At 42.2% G+C, this 22,000-nt stretch overlaps 1 protein-coding gene and 1 long non-coding RNA gene across 15 annotated transcripts in view; one reads left to right on the forward strand and one right to left on the reverse strand.

Annotated features, from left to right (window-relative positions):
- The window catches only part of LOC137847014 (splicing regulatory glutamine/lysine-rich protein 1-like), a 74,712-nt gene extending 66,764 nt beyond the window's left edge, over positions 1–7,948 (reverse strand). For 7 of the 14 annotated variants that reach the window (XR_011090730.1, XR_011090729.1, XR_011090728.1 and 4 more), the window contains exons 1-2: positions 7,551–7,945; positions 3,268–3,401 (exon numbers count right to left, since the gene is read on the reverse strand). Coding sequence is in view for 8 of the 14 variants with exons in the window: in XM_068665221.1 (XP_068521322.1) it covers positions 3,268–3,401; positions 7,551–7,711 (295 nt within the window). In the remaining 6 variants the exon portion in view is untranslated. The other 7 variants (XM_068665225.1, XM_068665223.1, XM_068665226.1 and 4 more) reach the window with 6 other exon arrangements.
- Positions 1–22,000, forward strand: part of LOC137847051 (uncharacterized) — a 750,318-nt gene that overhangs the window by 528,155 nt on the left and 200,163 nt on the right. The window lies entirely within an intron of this gene.

Consider the following 22,000-nt stretch of genomic DNA (forward strand, 5'->3'; position numbering starts at 1 on the left):
TTTAAAGAACCAAAGTACCAGTACACAAGGGAAAGAGACTGAACACAACAAAACAAAAAAGGCACAAAATAAAATAAAACCAAGGAAAGAAAGCAAAATAAAATAAAAACTGAGACAAGGCGTCCATCTTCAGCAGGCCAGGCTTCAAACTCATTTCCCCCATCACTTGATGGCAGGTTTAGTGGCATGGCAAACAACACCTAAGTCAGGCAAGTGTAACAGGTCTATCTTGGCCAGTCTAGTCATCTAATAATGCATAAATATCCCACAGAAAACATACACAACCAAATTAATAGTCAAAATTCATCTACCAGATAGCATGGTCATAAGATTTAGAATGGTTAGGATGGCATCTTTTTCTTTTAACCTTTGAGCTCTCGAAGTATAACATTTAAAGAAAAAACTACTGATAGATACAAAAGAAAGTTATACTTTGACAGTTTGATGCCACATCATTTACAATTACATTTTGTTAAATTGTTTAATAAATGTCACAAAACTAACATTGATTTATGAAGGGATGGCAAGACATGGACTCCTGATGCCTCTTGAACAGGAAACATTTATTGCCATTTTTCACTACTACATATACTTTCCCCATAGCCCCACACGCTGTCCATGCGCCTGAATCTGTCATACAATTGGTTAGAGACCCTCAGACACATGCCTTGAGCCAGCCAGTAATTGGCCACTGCCCAAAGCTCATCTTTAACACTGTAACCAATTTACTTCATTTCAGCCTTGCTCAAGCTTTTGTTTCTACTGCTTGTTTCCTCATTATCTCTAATTCAGGGACATGTGGAACAGCACGGAGCCACCTGCGAATTCCTTTCCCACAGATTTAATTGTGTAGTGATTCCCTCCTTATGCTCCCTTGATTTACCACTGTTTAAATGCACTCTAAATTTCACATTTTATTATTTAAAAAAAATAAAAAAAAAATCAGTCCTGTTTTACCTCTCCTGTGTTCAATTCAGTGCATGAACCATTTCATTAGTGGCACTGTTGGCCACCAATATAATTTAACCTCCCAGTAAAATATAGCCATTGCTACTTTTAAAGTCTGTGATATACTCCACTGATTCCATTAACAACGTATTATATGATACATAGGAAATCAAGAAATGTTGCACTGTGGTCTCCAAAACCATACTTCTACACAATAAATTCCTCAGAAAGTTAAACCTATATGATTTCACATCTTTACAATTTAAGATCAGTGACTCTGTTAGAAAGTTGCATGGAAACAGCATTTTGACATTAAAGAAAAAAATTGACCTCACAACCCAATCACTTGTTTACCTAATTACATACAAATCTCTGGGGTCTAGAATGATTTGGAACAGTAATACTTTCTCCATAATACATTTTCATCAGAAATACCTAATAAGTCAGCTACAAATGGCATTGAAAGAAGAGTTCTCAGAACTTTGACTTTATTTTCCTTCCATTCATTGTCTACCACTAAGAGACAGGAAAATGTAGCTTTACCTGCCTGTTCTCCTATCATGTCAGGCAGTGATCTCATCACAAGAAAAACACCAGGAAGTGTTGTTCGTTCATTAGGTGGCAATCTTCCCTCTCTGGTAGTACTGAACCAGTGTTAAGGTCTTTTGGATGAAACATAAAACTAAGATCCTGAATAATTTAGAGTCAATTATTTAGGGGCAATTTTACAGTATTAAGGACTCTGGTCTAATACATTTTGCTTACACAAAAGCTTCAAGTGGATATAGCAATAACTTCTTCAGGGTTTAAGAATAAGTTCAAAAATTAAAATCAAAAAGCTCCCAAAGCAAAGGATAAAATCAACTAAAAAAAATTTAAGTTTCACAAAGACAAAAATATGTGCCTATATTAACAAGACTATGAGAATTGACAGTATATTGTAGGTCAGTATAACCCTTAAACTAGTTTTAGAATCTATGAAATTTTGGAGACATGTCAGAGTTTGCTATGAACATCCCAGACCATTATTACAGCAGCACTAATCTCATACTATCCATGCCATGATTTTGAAAACATGCAAAAAAAAAAAAAAAAAAAAAAAGGTACTCTGGGACCACTGTTAATGAACTCCAAAAAGTCAACAGCATTTTTTGAGCCAAAACCTGGCTCCTGCAGTTAGAAAAGTCATGTTAATAGCAGATATTTCTGTACTTGCTATAGTTTATGGTTCAATCATTCTAAATATTGTTGTTCGTGGCAAAACAGCTACCATGTTCAAAGTGAATTTAGCTTTATTCCACCAGCTGGCATGTTTCCACTCCAAATAGGTTAAAAAAATATCTAGATTCAAATGGGCAGATGCTCAGTTCCACAAAGATCCCAACAAAATCAATGGGGCTTCACCTAACTGCAGTTATCTGTCTATATATACACTTCAGCAATAGTAGGGCCATTCTTCATAGAGTTGTACTCAGATCTGGGATATTACATTAACAATAAGAATTTCCTTATATTCCACGTATTTTTAAAAGTACGGCCTCAGAGCTAATTAAAGGAACACCTGTAAATTTAGTAATCAAACATTTTTATTTTATTAAGAGTTATAGAAATATTTTACACTGAAAGCATTCTGTGCAGATGATTGCACAAGAGATATCTAAAAATCAAAAAGGAGTACCAGAACGCATAAGAAAGCCTTTTTATTGCAAATAAAGTAATATTTTCCACAGTAAGAAGGGAAAACTTAATTACTTTTTACATATAAATGTTTACCTGCTAGTTTAATAAAAAGATTTATCACCATAAATAACAAATATTTTAAGTTAGATAAAACTAAAGTGGCCAAATGCATATATAACATATCTATAAGACATACTGGAATTCAGTCTTAAAAGCACCACCACCACTCATACCAAAGGTGATACATTAAGATCCAAACTGTAATGTTACCTGTGACAGGAAATTGCCTAATCTTTTCAGTGCTCCACTGACTTCAGTAAGAACTTTATATGGGAATAAGCTTGCCAATACTAATCATATTGAAGGGAAAAACAATTTATTTTACCTTTTTCTCCCCCAAAATATATAACTATGGAAAACAGAATTATCCTAATTAAAAGCAACTTTTTTTTCCCCCTAATGCTGAGTTGAATTAAATCTATACAATTAGGTTACTCCATTCAATTTTATTTCAATAATATTTTTTTCAAAAAGCAATAAAACAAAATAACAGAGCACTACCTCCTTACATGGAAAGCTTAAAACAACTAGCAGACAGGACAAAGACCAAAATTACAGAAGAATGTCTAAAATACCAACCTTCAGCACAGGGCACAACTATCAAAGCTCTGTCAATAAAAACTGTGTTAGTTAGATGCTGGGCCACACCAACACTTGATGCCTCACGAAACTTAATATAACATACTTTGGAAGAAAAAGCAAGAGGTGCGTTGCTGCAAGATAAAAGGGGAAGAAAAAAAAAAAAACACAATTAGTTACATTGAATACATTTGTGTTTGTTTGTTTTTTTTTTTTTTTGTATATATGTGTTTTTTAAGTGTACTCATTGTGGCCTTCCAATACTCGAAGGAAGGTGTATAAACAGGAAGGGGAATGCCTGTTTACATGTGTTGATAGTGATAGGACAAGGGGGAATGGTTTTGAACTAAGACAGGGGAGATTTAGGTTAGAAATTAGGAGAAAGCTTTTCACTCAGAGTGATGAGGCACTGGAACAGCTTAGGTTGCCCAGGGAGGCTGTGGATGCCCTGTCCCTGGAGGCATTCAAGGCCAGGCTGGGTACAGCTCTGGGCAGCCTACTCTAATGCTTGGCAACCCTGCCCAGAGCAGGGGGGTTGAAACGAGATGACCTTCAAGGTCCTTTTCAACCCAGGCCATTTTATGATTCTATTATATATTTTTTTATTTTTAAAAAACAATAATATTTTTTAGACTTCCTGGAAAAAATACCCAAAAGACAAGAATATGGAAGTTTACTAACTTGTATACTTAATATCACTAAAAAGTGATATTAACACCTCCTCCTTTTTATTGGAAACTTTTAGAAGCCAAAATCCCAAGTTAACAAGACTTATTCTCTTTACAGATCTTGCTATACAACATTTCCAATTACTATTCTAAATAACACAAAACAAACTACATCCCATTTGTCAAGTAAATATTTTATAGTTAATCTTTTTTTTTCCCCTTACACTGTATAAGCCTTGTTCAGGGAATTCAAACAATAAGTCCGGCCATTTTCAGCGAGTCCTTCAAATATTAGCCCATACTAACTGAAAAAGTGTTTTAGGTCTTCACCAAAAATGTTTTGTTAATTCTTATTCATATTAAAGTGATTCTTGAGAATTCTTTCAAGTGTTTGTTCTTAGTTCACTAATGTAACAAAAACCCTTTATATCATCTACCCTAGTTTGACATAGTATAATAAGCAATAACATTGGAAGAGGTAATAGGAATTCACTCATCGTATTATGCATTAGGAAGACAATTACAAATATATATATTGGGTAATTTGCTTTTTCATTAAGAAGTACACCAAGAAAGATGTCAGAAAGCACAATATGTAAACATTGTAATCTTAATCAAAGTCAAAAATATTTGTTTTTAAAAAATGTATTCCTTAGTTGAGGTTTATATCCTTTATACAAGCTTTTTTTTCTTTTATATTTCTTCATATGAAGAAAATACACATAAAGTCTTCAAAGAAAGAATACTTCAAAGAAAGAATATTGCTGGAACATCAGCAAGTTCCGTTTGAAGATTGTACTATCTTCCAAGACCACTCCAGATCATCCAGAAGCAAACAGTATTATAGCAGGGTTTTCAACACCTAATACAGACATCTCATCTCTCTCTGCTTTTCAACAACTTGGTCTGCAAAAATCCAATTTTTTCCTCAATAAAGATTTTCAATGTTTAACCACTTGAAAATCATCTTACAGTCACACTTGAAGGCTTATCACTACAAATTGAATTTTGAAGGCTTCTCTGAAACAGATTTCAACTGTACAAAGCATGACTGGGACTAATGATCTGATTACAGACATAACTGGTCTCCTAGCTTAGAAATGTTTTTCAACATACTATATGAGTATTTAGCATACTAGAGTACACATTCAAGGCAAAAGACCTGTCACACCCTGCAAACCAGCTTCAGATTTCAACTGTACTGCAAACATAGTGATTTATAAAAACTGTTTTGTCTTGTTTAGAATCGTGTAAGAGTAGCCATATGTCCTGTTCTCACAAAACTCTAAGTAATCAAAAGAAAGATACCAAATTAATACTTAATTGATCACCACATTTTGTAAGACTCAATATAAGTAATTTTAGGCTGTTAAAATGAACAACAACAACAAAAAACACACCACACAACAGAGACAAAAATTTCATGGAATAGCCTACAAAACAGGGGACACAGCATTCTATCTCATGTTACTGTATATTCAAATGTTGGCATCGCTTACCACACAAGGAGTACTGAAACCAAAGGGTTTTGATTAATGAAAATAAAACACGAATTGACAAACTACCAAAACTGCACGATTTAATTTAACATTAAGAAGTCTGCTCAATCCATTCTGGGATACAAAATAAAGGATTGTAACAGAAACTTACTTTAAAAACCAGCTTTCAGATACTAATTGCTGGGAAAAGTCGCTGGGTTCAGGAAGTTCACTGAGAACACTAAAGAGTCATCTTAAAGAACTCACATTTGATTTAATGCATTAGAAAACTGAGGTGGTTTCTCTCTCCCCCTCCACATTTTGCATGCTTACAAGAACTTTAAATCGTCTATTAGAGTAGTTCACTTGATATAATCTGTAACTAATTACACTCAGCATTGGAGACTTCCTTTTAGTTGTTTTTGTGCATTTTTTTTTGTTTATTTTTTCCTTTAATAATTTTTCTGCTACATCCTATAAAACCAAGGGATGTTAGTGATAGGAGACTAGAAAAAAGTAGAAAAAAAATCAGTAAGAAGGAATTCTTCTCTCTAATACTAGTTCAGACAACCATAGCATAGCCCTATATTTTGTCCTAAAATCACTGAAACACCATAGATGCCAGATACATCATCCTTGCTTCCTATTAAGTCATAGCCTTCTTTTTTCATTCAAGTCAGCAGTAAAGTGGCTAATAATGAGTTATAGTGGAACGGTGCTAAAGGAATCTCTTATAAGGTGGATATTATCACCTGATTAAATTCACCATTGCTACAAATGCTTTAGATTGCTCTGACAGAGGAAAATAACTTCAGAATTTTCCCCTCCAATCCTCTGATAACACATAATGCTGCATCTTCCAGAAATAGGAAAATATTTAATAATTTAAAAAAAAAGTTGTCAAGAGCAATGTTCCAAAACGTATACATGTCTTTAACCAAGTTAATTCATAAATACCAGAATAAAACTTATTTCCTTTCAACCAAAAATTAGCTTTTTAAATGAAAAATCTTTTGAAATTAAATCCATAAAAACTATTCTATGAAATACTCAAATTAAGGGGAAGAAGTAGAAGGCTGACAAACATGACTGACTTGGAAGAGATAAGGAATGATTTATACTTCTATTTGGAAATACCTTAATACTTGATTAGGAAAAAAAAAGAAGAAAGCTTATATTCTTTATAAAAAGTGTATGCACATATATATATATATTCTGTTAACTCTTGTGCATCATCAACAGAACTGGAAGTTCACATCCATTAGAAATAAGCATGCCCAGCAAAGGGAATGGGATTACAAACGTTACAGCAAACCTCTTAACTTGAATGCCCCTTTAAAAAAAAAAAAAAAAAAAAAAAAAAACACATACAGGAGAGTACAACTTCACCGTTCTGAAAAATCATGCTTGATTATGTAAAAATAGTGAGTACACTGAATATCTGCAATACCAAATTAGAAAAAAAAAAAAAAACAGGTTACAATTGTACACAGTGCAACATGTAATTTTCTTTGACGCTTTTATCTATTAAAAAGTTAGTTTAATACTCTTAATATTATACCTTATATTATTCTTTAAACAAGAACTGGAATTCTGGAATGACTGAACACTACCATGCCACCATCCTCCCGCCTGATCCCCCCCCAACCTACACACACATAACTCAGGGAAGTGTCTGAGCGAAAAGAAGTGGACTACAGAATAGGTATTTCAGTAAAAGGAGGAAAAAGAGAGACGTGCGCCGCAGAAGCGCTTTGGGGACAATCTCTGAGCACGCGTCTCCCTAGGCCTTAGACTGTGACTCAGTGCCGGCATCATCCAGCGAACGGCCGAGCTCTTGCCGCTACCACTAAGCCACAGAACCCGCCGTGCTCCTACAGGCCACTCCGGAGATGCCGCAGGTACTTCAGGACAGGACCGCCATCTTAAGTTCGGATGGAGCTCCTTTCCCCTACCGTTCCTGTTATACAAAGGGGTAGGACCACGTGACCCCGCTCTCTGTGTGGGAGGTTGCGGTGCCCACAATCAAGATGTGGGGAAATCAAGTAGGGCCTTCTCACAACCCTCCCAACTCCTCTAAACCGTTTCATTCTCCCAGGTCTCTATCGCTCCGGAGACCGGTGCAGGCCCCACTTACTCTGGGGGATAGAGACGCAACTCCTCAATATCTCCCAGGAAACCGAAGAGAGTCCGCATCTGCTCACTGGTTACCGCCGAGGACAGGTTCGTGACCTGGATGACAGATGTGGGGCCCAAAGGAAAACCCAGCGGCATTCCGATTCCTCCGCTGTTCATCATGGCGGAGTCCGCACGACCACTCCGCTCGCGACAGTGTCACACGCAGCCAAAGAGACGGACCAGACAACAGAGAAGAATGTGCGGCGCTCGCCAGAGCGTCCCAGTGTTCAGACGCTCTAGCGGCGAACTCGATTGCTCGCCGGAGGCGTTACTTGGCGGGCAGATGCTTATTGCCTGCCAGATGAGGCGCCCCGGGGAACGGCCGCCCTCAGACCTGCCAGTAGCGATGAAACTCCTAGCTCAGCCGTAAACACCCCCGGGCTGTTGTGGTTTAACCCAGCCGGCAGCTAAACACCACACAGCCGTTCGCCCACCCTCCCCCCTCCCTCTCTGGGATGGCGGAGAGAAACGGGAAAATGAAGCCTGTGAGTTGAGATAAAGACAGTTTATTAAGACAGAGGAAATAATAATAACAATAATAATAACAATAATGATGATGATAGTACTGCTAATAATAACGTGTACAAAACAAGTGATGCACAATGCAATTGCTCACCACCCGCTGACCGATGCCCAGCCTAACCCTGAGCAGTCCGGCCCCCTCCCCCCGGCTAGCCACCCCTATATATTGTTTAGCATGACGTCAGATGGTATGTAATACCCCTTTGGCCAGTTTGGGTCACCTGTCCTGGGTCTGTCCCATCCCAGCTCTTACTGCATCCCCAGCCTGCCTGCTGGCAGGACAGAGTGAGAAGCAGAAACGTCCTTGGCTTGGTGTAAGCACTGCTCTGCAACAATTAAAACATCAGCATGTTATCAGCACTCTTCTCATCCTAAGCCAAAACATAGCATTCTACCAGCTACTAGGAAGAAAATTAACTCTGTTCTAACTGAAACCAGGGCATCTATCCACCCCTTATTCCATACCATTTATGTCATGCTCAGGTTACACTCTTTCCCATACATTCTAATTAATCACCATTTTCATCTAGGGTATATAGTAATCATGGTAGTGATGGCATACAGTACTGTATAATAATTAACATGATACAATTCAACTCATGGGCTATTCTCACCCAGTATTAAATCCCCTTGAGGTACACACCGGACCTTTCCATTCTTTTGCATCACCCACCAAGTGCATCAAGGTCCCTGAACAAAAGCAATTCCACGAATGGGTTTGCCTTTTCCTGAGGCAGGAGTAGCCCAGACTGTTTTACCCAGCATATTTCTTACATTCACTACAGGAACTTTATCCCCATCTACAGTAAGTAACAGGTTTGATTGAGCAGGTTCAGCTCGGTTGGCAGATCCCCTAGTACTGACTAACCAGGTGGCCTTTGCCAAATGCGTATCCCAATTTTAGAATGTCCCAGCACCCATTGCTTTCAATGTAGTCTTTAACAGTCCATTGTATCGTTCAACTTTCCTGGAGGCTGGTACATGATAGGGGATGTGATACACCCACTCAATACCATGTTCTTTAGCCCAAGTGTCTATAAGGTTGTTTCGGAAATGAGTTCCATTGTCTGACTCTATTCTTTCTGGGGTGCCATGTCGCCATAGGACTTGCTTTTCAAGCCAAGTCCTATGGTGTTCCGGATGGTGTTCCGGGCGGTGGCATGAGGCACAGGATATGTTTCCAGCCATCCGGTGGTTGCTTCCACCATTGTAAGTACGTGGCGCTTGCCATTGCGAGTTTGAGGGAGTGTGATGTAATCAATCTGCCAGGCCTCTCCATATTTATATTTCAGCCATCGTCCTCCATACCAAAGAGGTTTTGACCGTTTGGCTTGCTTGATTGCAGCACATCTTTCACAGTCATGAATAACCTGTGCTATAGCGTCCGTGGTCAGGTCCACCCCTCAATTACGAGCCCATCTGTATGTTGCATCTCTACCTTGATGGCCTGAGGTGTCTTGGGCCCATCGGGCTATAAATAATTCACCTTTATGCTGCCAATCCAGGTCCACCTGAGCTACTTCAATCTTAGCAGCCTGATCCACCTGCTGGTTGTTTTGATGTTCTTCAGTAGCCCGATTCTTGGGCACATGAGCATCTACGTGGCGTACTTTCACAGCCAGGTTCTCTACCCGAGCAGCAATATCTTGCCACAATGCAGCAGCCCAGATGGGTTTGCCCCTACGCTGCCAGTTGTTTTGCTTCCATTGCTGTAACCATCCCCACAGGGCATTTGCTACCATCCATGAATCGGTGTAGAGATAGAGAACGTGCCATTTTTCTCGTTCAGCAATGTCTAAAGCCATCTGAATGGCCTTCACTTCTACAAACTGACTCGATTCACCTTCTCCGTCAGCAGCTTCTGCAACTCGTCGCGTAGGGCTCCATACAGCAGCCTTCCATCTCCGATGCTTCCCCACAATACGACAGGACCCATCAGTGAACAGGGCATATTTCTTCTCATTCTCTGATAACTGGTTGTACAGTGGGGCTTCTTCAGCACGACCCACCTCCTCCTCAGATGATATCCCAAAGTATTTGCCTTCTGGCCAGTCCATGATCACTTCCAATATTCCTGGGCGACTGGGGTTTCCTATTCGAGCCCGCTGAGTAATCAGTGCAACCCACTTGCTCCATGTAGCATCAGTTGCATGATGCGTAGAGGGGACCCTTCCCTTGAACATCCAGCCTAGTACCGGCAATCGGGGTGCTAGGAGGAGCTGCGCTTCAGTACCGACCACTTCCGAAGCAGATCAAACTCCTTCATATGCTGCCAATATCTCCTTTTCAGTTGGAGTGTAGCGGGCCTCAGATCCTCTGTATCCCCGACTCCAAAACCCCAGGGGTCGACCTCGAGTTTCCCCAGGTTCTTTCTGCCAGAGGCTCCAGGTGGGGCCGTTCTCCCCGGCTGCAGTTTAGAGCACATTCTTTACATCTGGTCCTGTTCGAACTGGCCCAAGGGCTACTGCATGGACTATTTCCTGCTTGATTTGTTCAAAGGCTTGTCGTTGTTCAGGACCCCATTCAAACTCATTCTTCTTACGGGTTCCTTGGTAGAGCAGGTTTACAATCAGACTGTAATTTGGGATGTGCATTCTCCAAAACCCCAAAACACCTAGGAAAGTCTGTGTTTCTTTTTTGCTAGTTGGTGGAGACATAGCTGTTATTTTGTTGATCACATCCATTGGGATTTGACGACTTCCATCTTGCCATTTTATTACTAAAAATTGGATCTCTCGTGCAGGTCCTTTGACTTTATTTTGTTTTATGGCAAAACTGGCTTTCAGAAGGATCTGGACTATTTTCTTCCCTTTCTCGAAAACTTCCTCTGCTGTGTCACCCGACACTATAATGTCATCGATGTACTGCAGGTGTTCGGGAGCTTCCCCCTGCTCTAGCGCAGACTGGATCAGCCTATGGCAAATGGTAGGGCTGTGTTTCCACCCCTGGGGCAGCCGATTCCAAGTATATTGGACTCCCCTCCAAGTGAAAGCAAATTGTGGCCTGCACTCTGCTGCTAGAGGGATGGAGAAAAATGCATTAGCGATATCAATTGTGGTGTACCACTTGGCTGCCTTCGATTCAAGTTCGTACTGAAGTTCCAGCATGTCCAGCACTGCAGCACTCAGTGGTGGCGTGACTTCATTCAGGCCACGATAGTCCACTGTTAGTCTCCACTCGCCATTAGACTTTCGCACTGGCCATATGGGACTATTGAAAGGTGAATGAGTCTTGCTGATCACTCCTTGGCTCTCCAATTGACGAATTAGCTTATGGATGGGAATCAGGGAGTCTCGGTTAGTGCAATATTGCCACCGGTGCACAGTTGTGGTAGCGATTGGCACTTGCTGTTCTTCGACCCTCAGCAACCCCACAACAGAAGGGTCCTCTGAGAGACCAGGCAAGGTAGACAACTGTTTAATGCCCTCTGTCTCTAAGGCAGCTATACCAAAAGCCCACCGGAACCCTTTTGGGTCCTTGCAATATCCTCTTCTAAGAAAGTCTATGCCAAGGATACTAGGAGCCTCTGGGCCAGTCACAATGCGGTGCTTTTCCCACTCATTCCCAGTCAGACTCACTTCAGCCTCCAATACAGTCAACTGCTGAGATCCCCCTGTCACTCCACAAATACAGATGGGCTCTGGCCCTTTATAGCTCGATGGCATTACAGTACATTGTGCACCGGTGTCTACTAAAGCCTTATACTTCTGTGCGTCTGACGTGCCAGGCCATCGAATCCACAGAGTCCAGTAAACTCGATTGTCCCTTTCCTCCCCCTGGCTGGAGGCAGGGCCCCCCTAATCCTGGTCAGAATCTTCTTCATTTCTGTGTTTGAAGGACTGTCTGCTGGAAGTTGGAGCAGCAAACTTTTCAGAGAATCCCTTTTTCCCAATTGTTTTCTTTTGCAACTCACGTACCCGTGCCTCTAGGGTCGCAGTAGATTTTCCATCCCATTTTCTCATGTCCTCTCCATGGTCTCATAGGTGAAACCACAGGGTGGCACGGGGTGTGTACCCACCATATCGCCTTGTGCAGATGAATGCTTACCCCTGATAGCTGAGACACTGCTTTGTACAGGTGGGGAGGAAGATAAATTCTCTTTTAGCTGATGAACACTTTCAGAAAGTTTCTCCACAGCTGAGACGCAGGCCTGTAAGAGGAGAGACTTTCTTCGTACTGCTGGAGTTGTTTAGCCACTTCATTCACTGTGGGTTTCTCATCCTCTTTCCAGGCCATTATTGCCAATGAGCTGGCATATGATGATGGTGCACTCCATACAAACTTCGGCCACAAGGGTCGTGTACACCTGACTTCATCTGGATCTGTGGATGTTTGTCCGAGGTCTAGGTCCTCATAAATCACCTCCCGTGTGGCTAATTCCATCAGACACTGGATTCCCTTCTCCATGGTGGTCCATTTGCCTGGTAGACATACAAGTTCTTCCTTGAAGGGATATCTTTCCCTCACAGCTGAGAGGAGACGCTTCCAGAGGCTGTGAGATTGTGCTCCATCTGCAATTGCTTTGTCAATGCCGGCGTCTCTAGCAAGGGATCCCAGCCACCTGGCTTCCCTGCCATCTAATTCCATACAATTGGCTCCAGTGTCCCAGCATCGGAGCAGCCAGGTGACAAGCTGCTCACCCATACAACGACCAAAATCTTTTCGCACATCTTGTAGCTTACACTTGTATAGGTTTCGTGTAGTTACTGTTGATTTTTCAGCATCCTCATCTTCCTCCTCCTGAATCTTTGATGGCCCAGCATCGTCGTCGTCTCTATACCTAGATTTGGCAGAAGAGTCTCTGCGTTCTAAACGACCTGAATCTCTATACCATTTTTTCACCTTCTCTGCAGGGGCAACTTGCACTGCTACAGCTTGTTTCTATGACCCAACTAAAGCAGCTGGAGCGGCTGCAGGAGCAGGAGCTGGAGCGGCTGCAGGAGCTGGAGCGGCTGCAGGAACCGGAGCTGGAGCAGCTGCAGGAGCAGGAGATGGGGCGGCTGCAGGAACTGGAGTGGCTTCAGGAGCTGGAAATGGAGCGGCTGCATTGTCCATTGTAGGGGTTAGAGTGGCTGTTGGGTCTGTCACTAGGTTGATAGTGTGAAACATGTTCATCTGATTCGTGTCAATGTGGAACAATGCTAGGGCCTCATAATGAAATGCGACCTTCTGTCTTACATTCCCATGTATAAATAACCACAAGTCCAAGAGAAACAGAGTGGTTCGTGTATATAGTTCTTGTATCTTGCAAAAGAATGGTCTAGCAATTCGTGTCAATAGAGGGTTTGAAGGGTAAACCTTGAGACTCAGGTCTGGGAGATAAGAGAATAGGGGGGAGTTTTTTGAGATAACTGCTGATTATTGCATGAGACACAACTTTCTGACATCTGGCCCAGAGACTACGAAATAAGGAGAGCGGGGGAATCTGAAGAACGACTGAAGGACAAAGCGTGGGAGGAAGACTACGAGCCTTCAGTACGAGCGACCCCCAGAGGGACCACCGGAGACTGATATGCATGCGTCCGTGGGATGGTTCAGCTTCTGGGAAACTAATTATAATAACCCCGCCTTTTCCAAAAGTGGTGATGAATATGTATTAGCCTAGGAGCATATAAAACCAGCCACCTGATGTAACTGGTGCGCGTCTTGGTGGAGCAGAGACTCCCGGCGCACCCAGCGCTGTTTGCTTACCTCTATTCCTTTAATAAATTGTAAACTTTGATTGTAACACTATTTGGGACTCAGTCATTTATTACAATAGTATTAATTGCAGCTCGATAGGCATGGGCCAGACCCCAGCACACTACAGTGATTTGTGTCTCTTTGGAATTGCCAGAGTCATGACACCCTTTTTTCAAGAATTCTCCCAGTTTTTTAGGATGTTGCAGTTGTTCAGGGGTGAATTTCCAAAACAGTGGAGGTGCCCACTGCTCTAGAAACCTGACCATATCCTCCCACACTCCCTGCCACTCACAACTATCCTGCCTCAGGACAGATCTCTGGATGAGATTCTTAAATAGTTGTTTAACCTTAAACAAAACCTGAAGTGCATTCAGGAGACATAACAACAAGAGCATGCTGGTCTGAGTATCCCAAGGATATTCAACATCTTGGAGAACTATCGTAACAAGCTCGGAGAATAAGAGTGGTGAAGGAGAAAGGGAGAGTGAACAAGTAAGAAAAAAATATCTCCCCCTTTCCCTTCCACAGATTGGCTCCCTGATGAAAAAAGGCAATAGGTGTAATTGTTAATAGTTTCCGAGATATGATTTCCAAAGTATAGTCGACGACAGTGCTGAGTAGAAATACCAGGTTAGAGTCATGACCAGAAATTTCATTATTTCATAAGCCACTGTTAAACAGCACAGTACCATAATGATCTGAAACCAGGGCCCGGAAAGCATAAACAGCATGACAGAGATCACATACGGAAAGTAACGTGCTATAATACTCAATCTGGAAAACAGGTGCAGCAAACTTGAGATTAAAGCAATCAACATTGTGACTAGCAACTATTAAGCAGGTCTAATACTTATACCAATTTTAGTTTACCGCACTCTGGTCAGATCTGCTGTTATCTCAACCCTTTGGGCCCCATGTTGGGCGCCAAAAAGGACTGTGGTGGTTTAACCCGGCTGGCAGCTAAACACCACACAGCCTTTCGCTCACCCTCTCCCCTCCCTCTCTGGGATGGGAGAGAGAAACAGGAATGCAAAGCCTGTGAGTTGAGATAAAAACAGTTTATTAAGACAGGAAAATAATAACAACAACAACAATAATAATAACGATAATGATGATGATAGTACTGCTAATAATAATGTGTACAAAACAAGTGATGCACAATGCAATTGCTCACCACCTGCTGACTGATGCCCAGCCTAACCCTGAGCAGTCCAGCCCTCCTCCCCCCGGCTAACCACCCCTATATATTGTTTAGCATGACGTCAGATGGTATGCAATACCCCTTTGGCCAGTTTGGGTCACCTGTCCTGGGTCTGTCCCATCCCAGCTCTTGCTGCATCCCCAGCCTGCCTGCTGGCAGGACAGAGTGAGAAGCAGAAACGTCCTTGGCTTGGTGTAAGCACTGCTCTGCAACAATTAAAACATCGGGGTGTTATCAGCACTCTTCTCATCATAAATCTAAAACATAGCATTCTACCAGCTACTAGGAAGAAAATTAACTCTGTCCTAACTGAAACCAGGACAGTATGTGGTAACAGTGCTAACTGGTTTTCTTTTACTTTAGCAGAGTGAAATGCTTCTTGAATAAGATATTTTAAACCCAAAATACCAAAGAGTCTAGGTACAAAACCTCACCTTTAATAGGTCAGCTTTGTCTCTATAATTGATTTGTCATGAAATTCACTAACTCTGCTAACAGGAACGGTTGTAATGGAATAAGCTGTTAATGGTTTTGTTATAACTTGACTGGGAGTCTATTCCAATTAAATTGATTTTTACCTGAAGTTACAGTTCAAGTTCTCTTTAAAAAAATAAATTAACTCTAGAAAATGAAACTGAGCGTTTTGCATATGAGTGATCAGTTGTTTTAACTGCAGTCTTTTTTAGGTGGCAAAGAACTGCATCTTGACACTGAATGACTCTGGTTTCAGACAATATTTTAATTTTTAAATATTTCCATACCCCAAACCTGAACTGAAAATGAACTTAAGTACTTAAGTATTCTTGAAGCTGTCTGGGCTGAAAAAAAAAAAGTATATTTGTGATACTTCCATGAGCAAGTAAGTTAGTTGTTACAGAATCTCCATGGATAAGTCTGGGTAATGCTCCATATATTGATGCCTGTATATTTCAATTGACAGTAAACTAGTACTTTACAAAGAATAAGTTACAGACTTTTAAATAAAATAAATCTTGGACAATTGCTTGAGATTACTTTAAATGTGTATGTTTCAGGTAGTACTTATTTGAAAATCATAATCAGTACAGTCATTCTTTTTGTAAATGGAATCCGGATTCTAAAAATGCAAGATTCAAGATCCAAATTAAATGTTGTTGTTTGTTGTTTTCTTCAGACATCCTGATAACTTTCTAATTAGCCAAAGCTTAGATAACTTTATCTGGAGAATTCAGGATCTTTTATTACATTTTTTGCAAAAATAAACTCTGGTATGATTATTCTATCATTGCATAAAGTATTACATAAAAAAAAACACCTGTTTTGACCAGTATATCTTGTTGAAAGACTGTTAGCAGAGGGGTAGAAATTATTACTGCTCTGAAGATTCATATCCTTTCTCCTTACATCTCTCAGTGGAGGTTACCAGAAAAATGAGCTCTAATTCATCATGAGAAAAAAATCTGTAATGTCAGAACTGACTGGGATACCCTCCTTAATGTATAGTCTTTAATAATAAATATGAAATTCTGAGCTACTGGTCTCCTTCCCAAAAACAGAACAGAAGAAAAACACTGTTTAGATTTGGTATTTGTCAGCCACAGGATAAAATTAACTTGGAAAAAAAATCTGGGAAAAAAAAATGGATTTCAGAAGATGTGGTGGTTTCACACGGATGGACAGCTAAACTCCACCACAACTGTTCTTTCACTCCCCCTCCTCAGAGGAGGAAAAGGAGAAAATACAATGAAAATGGGCTCAAGGGTTGAGATCAGGAAAAGGAAATGGCTCATCAATTACTGACACGGGTAAAACAGACTCATCATAGGGATATTAATATAATTTATTATACTAACAAACTAGAGCAGTGAGAAACTAAAAGCAAGCTAAAAACACCTTCCTGCCCCATACACCTATCCCAGACCTTGAAAAGCAAGTCTTATGGCAACATGGCTGTTACCTTGCCACATAAAGCCAATACAGAAGGGCTTCTACAAACATAGCAGCAGCAGAAGGAAGACAAAGGAAAACATGGGCCCATTGCTGAATGGGCCAGCAGTCCTATTGACAAAGTACATGGAAAAGGCTGGAACACTTAGAATCATAGAATAAAATCATAGAATATCCCAAGTTGGAAGGGAGACATAAAGATCATCATTACAATTCCTAGCACCACACAGGACTACCTTAAAATTAAACCATGTGTCTGAGAGCGTTGTTCAAATTTTTCTTGAACTCCAGCAGGCTTAGTGCTGTGAACACTTCCCTGGGGAGCCTGTTCCAGTGCCCAACCACCTTCTCAGTGAAGAAACTTTTCCTACTATGCAAATTGACCTTTCTCTGACTCAGCTTCATGGTCAGAATCACAGAATTTCACAGAATTTCTAGGTTGGAAGAGACCTCAAGATCATCGAGTCCAACCTCTGACCTAACACTAACAGTCCCCACTAAACCATATCCCTAAGCTCTACATCTAAATGTCTTTTAAAGACCTCCAGGGATGGTGACTCCACCACTTCCCTGGGCAGCCTGTTCCAGTGTCTAACAACCCTTTCAGTAAAGAAGTTCTTCCTAACATCTAACCTAAAACTCCCCTGGCACAACTTAAGCCCATTCCCCCTCGTCCTGTCATCAGTCACGTGGGAGAACAGGCCAACCCCCACCTCACTACAGCCTCCTTTAAGGTAACTGTAAAGAGCAATAAGGTCGCCCCTGAGCCTCCTCTTCTCTAGGCTGAACAAGTCCAGCTCCCTCAGCTGCTCCTCGTAGGACTTGTTCTCCAGGCCCCTCACCAGCTTCGTCGCCCTCCTCTGGACCCGCTCAAGCACCTCGATGTCCTTCTTGTAGCGAGGGGCCCAAAACTGAACACAGTACTTGAGGTGCGGCCTCACCAGAGCTGAGTACAGGGGGACGATCACCTCCCTAGCCCTGCTGGTCACACTGTTTCTGATACAAGCCAGGATGCCGTTGGCCTTCTTGGCCACCTGAGCACACTGCTGGCTCATATTCAGCTGACTGTCCACAATCACTCCCAGGTCCTTCTCTGCCTGGCAGTAAGTGGTGTTCCCTCACATCCTATCGTGGGTGTTGCAACAGAAATTATGCACTTCACTTGTAAGAGAGAAGCAGAAATATATTTAGTGATGGAAATAGTGATTTAGCAGGGCTTAATTGTGGATGAGACAGCAATTTAACAAAGTTCTAATGGTAAATGCTATATTCACATTAACAATATTTATAATGGCAAGGTCACTTGATTATTTACTGCGTAGAGGATAGGGTCAGACTAAAAGTGTCAGGAAGACCTTCACACTGAGTCACGAGGTTCAGAATGGAGCTCCTTTTGTCGTCCAATCTCCAAGGAGTATAGATGTGACTGGATCCTATCCCAATCCCAGATTTAATGATTTATGCCTAGAGGATTATATACACAGTCAATCCTTTATATCACTTAACTAAGATTAAGTTGTAGTTTAACCCGGCAGGCAGCAAAGCACCACACAGCTGTTTGCTCACTCTCCCCTAACCCCTAGAGTTGTATAGGGGAGAGAATCAAAAAAAAAAAGGGTAAAACTCATGGGTTGAGATAAAGACAGTTTAATAGAAACATAGAATCATAGAATCATTCAGGTTGGAAAAGACCTCCAAGATCAAGTCCAAACTTTAACCTAGTACTAAAGTCCACCACTAAACCATGCTCTAAAGTTCTAAATCTACACATTTCTTGAAGACCTCCAGGGATGGTGAATCAACAACTTCCCTGGGCAGTCTATTTCAGTGCTGCACAACTCTTTCAGTAAATAAATTTATCCTAATATTCAACCTAAACATTGCACCTCTGGTGCAATTTGAGGCCATTTCCCCTCATCTTATCACTTGGTGCTTGGGAGAAGAACCCAATCCCCACCTCTCTATAACCTCCTTTAAGGTAATTGTACAGCGCGATAAGGTCTCCCCAAGCCTCCTTTTCTCTAGGCTAAACAACCTCAGTTCCCTCAGCTGCTCCTTGTAAGACTTGTTCTCTAGATCCTTCACCATCTTTGTTGCCCTTCTCTGGACATGCTCCAGCACCTCGATGTCCTTCTTGTAGTGAGGGGCCCAAAACTGAACACAGTACTTGAGGTACGGCCTCACCAGAGCTGAGTACAGAGGGACAATCACTTCCCTAGTCCTGATGGCCAAGCTATTTCTAACACAAACCAGAATGCTGTTGGCCTTCTTGGCCACCTGAGCATGCTGCTGGCTCATATTCAACTGACTATTGATCAATACCCCCAGATCCCTTCCTGCCGGGCAGCTTTCCAGCCACTCTTCCTGCAGCCTGTAGTGCTGCATGGGGTTGTTGTGGATTTAACAGCAGCTGGATTTAACTGCTGCATTCACTACGACTCTTTGGGCCCGGCCACCCAGCCAGTTTTTAACCCCAACGAAGTGTACACCCCTCCAGGCCATGAGCACCCAGATTCTTCAGGAGAATGCTATGGGAAAAGGTGTCAAAAGCCTTACTAAAGTCTAGGTAGACCATATCCACAGCCTTTCCACCATCCACTGAGTGTGTCACCTTTTTGTAGAAGGAGATCAGATTTGTGAAACAGTACCTGCCTTTGATAAACCCATGCTGACTGGGCCTGATCATCTGGTTGTTCTGTAAGTGCCATGTGATGGCACTCAAGATAATCTGTTCCATGAGATTCCTTGGCACCGAGGTCAGACTGACAGGCCTGTAGTTTCCCAGATCCTCCTTCTGGCCCTTCTTGTAGATGGGCGTCACATTTGCTAGCCGCCAGTCGATTGGGACCTCCCCTGATAGCCAGGACTGCTGATAAATGATGGAAAGTGGCTTGGCAAGTACTCCTGCCAGCTCCCTCAGTACCCTCAGGTGGATCCCATCTGGCCCCATCGACTTCTGTACATCTAAGTGGAGTAGCAGGTCACTAACCATTTCCTTGTGAATTATGAGGTCTTCATACTTCTCCCTGTCCCTATTGTGGTGGTTTTACCCAGATGGGAAGCCAAGCTCCACCACAACCGCTCTCTCATTTCTCCTTCTTGAAGGGAAAGGGGAAGAAAATACGATGAAAAGGGCTTAAGGACTGAGATAAGGACAGGAAGATCACTTAACAATTATTGTCACAGGCAACACAGACTCAGTGTAGGGAGATTAGAGAAATTTATTACCTATTACTGACAAGCTAGAGAAGTGAGAAACAAAGAAAGCAAACTAAGTACACCTTCCCCCAACCACCCTCTTCCACTTCCTCTCCCTGAGCGGTGCAGGGGAACAGGGAATGGGGGTTGTGGTCAATCTATAAAACTTTGTCTCCACTGCTCCTTCACGGTCACTTTCTTCCTCTGCTCCAAAGTGGAGTCCCTCCCATGGCATACAGTCCTTCCCAAACCTACATGGATCCTACATGGGCTTCCCCCAGGCAGCAGCTCTTCAAGAACTGCTCCAATTATGGGTCTGCACCATAGGGTCCATCCGTCAGGAGCAAACCGCTCCAACATGGGTCCCCCCCAGGCAGCAGCTCCTGCCAGATCACCTGCTCCTGTGTGGACTCCTCTCCATGGGCTACAGGTCTGGCCCAGAGTCTACTCCAGCAGGGGTTCTCCACGCAAGCCGCAGCCTCCTTTGAGTCAGATCCATCTGCTCTACTGTGGGCTCCTCCACAGGCTGCAGCGTGGAAATCTGCTCTGCCATGGTACAGTATGGGCTGCAGGGGGACAGCCTGCTCTACAACGGTTCTCTCCACAGGCCGTAGGGGACCTTCAGCTCCAGCACCTGAAGCACCTCCTTCCCCCTCCTTCTTCACTGACCTTGGTATCTGAAGTGTTTCTCACTCCTCGCTCTCCCAGCTGCTTTTGTGCATCAGTTTTTTCCCCTTTCTTAAATCTGCTCTCACAGAGGCACAAACAACATCGCTTATTGGCTCAGCTCTGGCCAGTGGCAAGGCCCTTATCTAACATGGGGCAGCTTCTGGATTCTGCTCACAGAGGCCACCCCTGCAGTCCCCCACTACCAAAATCTTGCCATGTAAACTCACTATACCTATCTACCAACTCAGGGGGAGAGTACCTGGAGAACAACTGGTCTTGCTGCTAAAGATTGAGGTAAAGAAGGCATTAAGTACCTCAGCCTTTTCCTCATCTCTTGTCACTATGTTTCCCCCACATCCAATGAAGGATAGAGATTCTCCTTAGTCTTCTTTTTCTTGCTTATGTATTTATAAAAAAAATATTTTTCTATGATACTAATTGCTCCATTTTTTTCTAATTGAGCTCCAGTTGGGCTTTGGCCCATCTAATTTTGTCCCTGCACAGCCTCACAACATCTTTGTAGTCCTCCTGAGTGGCCTGCCCCTTCTTCCAAAGGTCATAAACCCTCTTTTTCTTCCTGAGCTCTCTTTTCACAGCTCTCTTTTCAACCAGGCTGGCTCATCTTTCGGCATGTGGAGACAGCCTGCTGATATGTCTTTAAGATTTCTTTCTTGAAGAGTGTCCAGTCTTCCTGGACTCCTTTGCCCAGGTTACTCAGGTGCAACCTGGAAGGTTACATTTCTCACGGTCTTAATGGTATCATTGGTCAAGGAAACTGAACAGTGGGTGCACAATACCTATGTGAAACTCACCCAGGCAGTGAGTGATAGTTTCAACCTTTCTGGCTGATGGGTGTGCACAGTGCTGCCTAGAAGTAACCTAGAATTCCCCATATGGGGCATACCCAGTATGAATTGGACATTGACCTTTGTGCACCCAAGAAATGGAACATGTAGATTTGGCAAGGATGATCATGAACATCTAGGGGAGAGATTTGAACTACTCCCACGTGAAAATGTTAACATATACACCAGATGCCTAAACGATAAAACCCCATGCGTAGGTACAGGTCCACTTAGTTATTTAGCCCTGGAACCTAACTGTAGCATGGCAGAATATATAGGAACTTTTACTAAAATTAGAGATTATGGTGTAGGTGTCACAATATGTGCTGATAAAAAGGATACAAACTCAGGATCTCATGGCCTCAA

The sequence above is a fragment of the Anas acuta genome, chromosome W (assembly GCF_963932015.1).
Source record: "Anas acuta chromosome W, bAnaAcu1.1, whole genome shotgun sequence".
NCBI classification, from domain to species: Eukaryota; Metazoa; Chordata; class Aves; order Anseriformes; family Anatidae; genus Anas; species Anas acuta.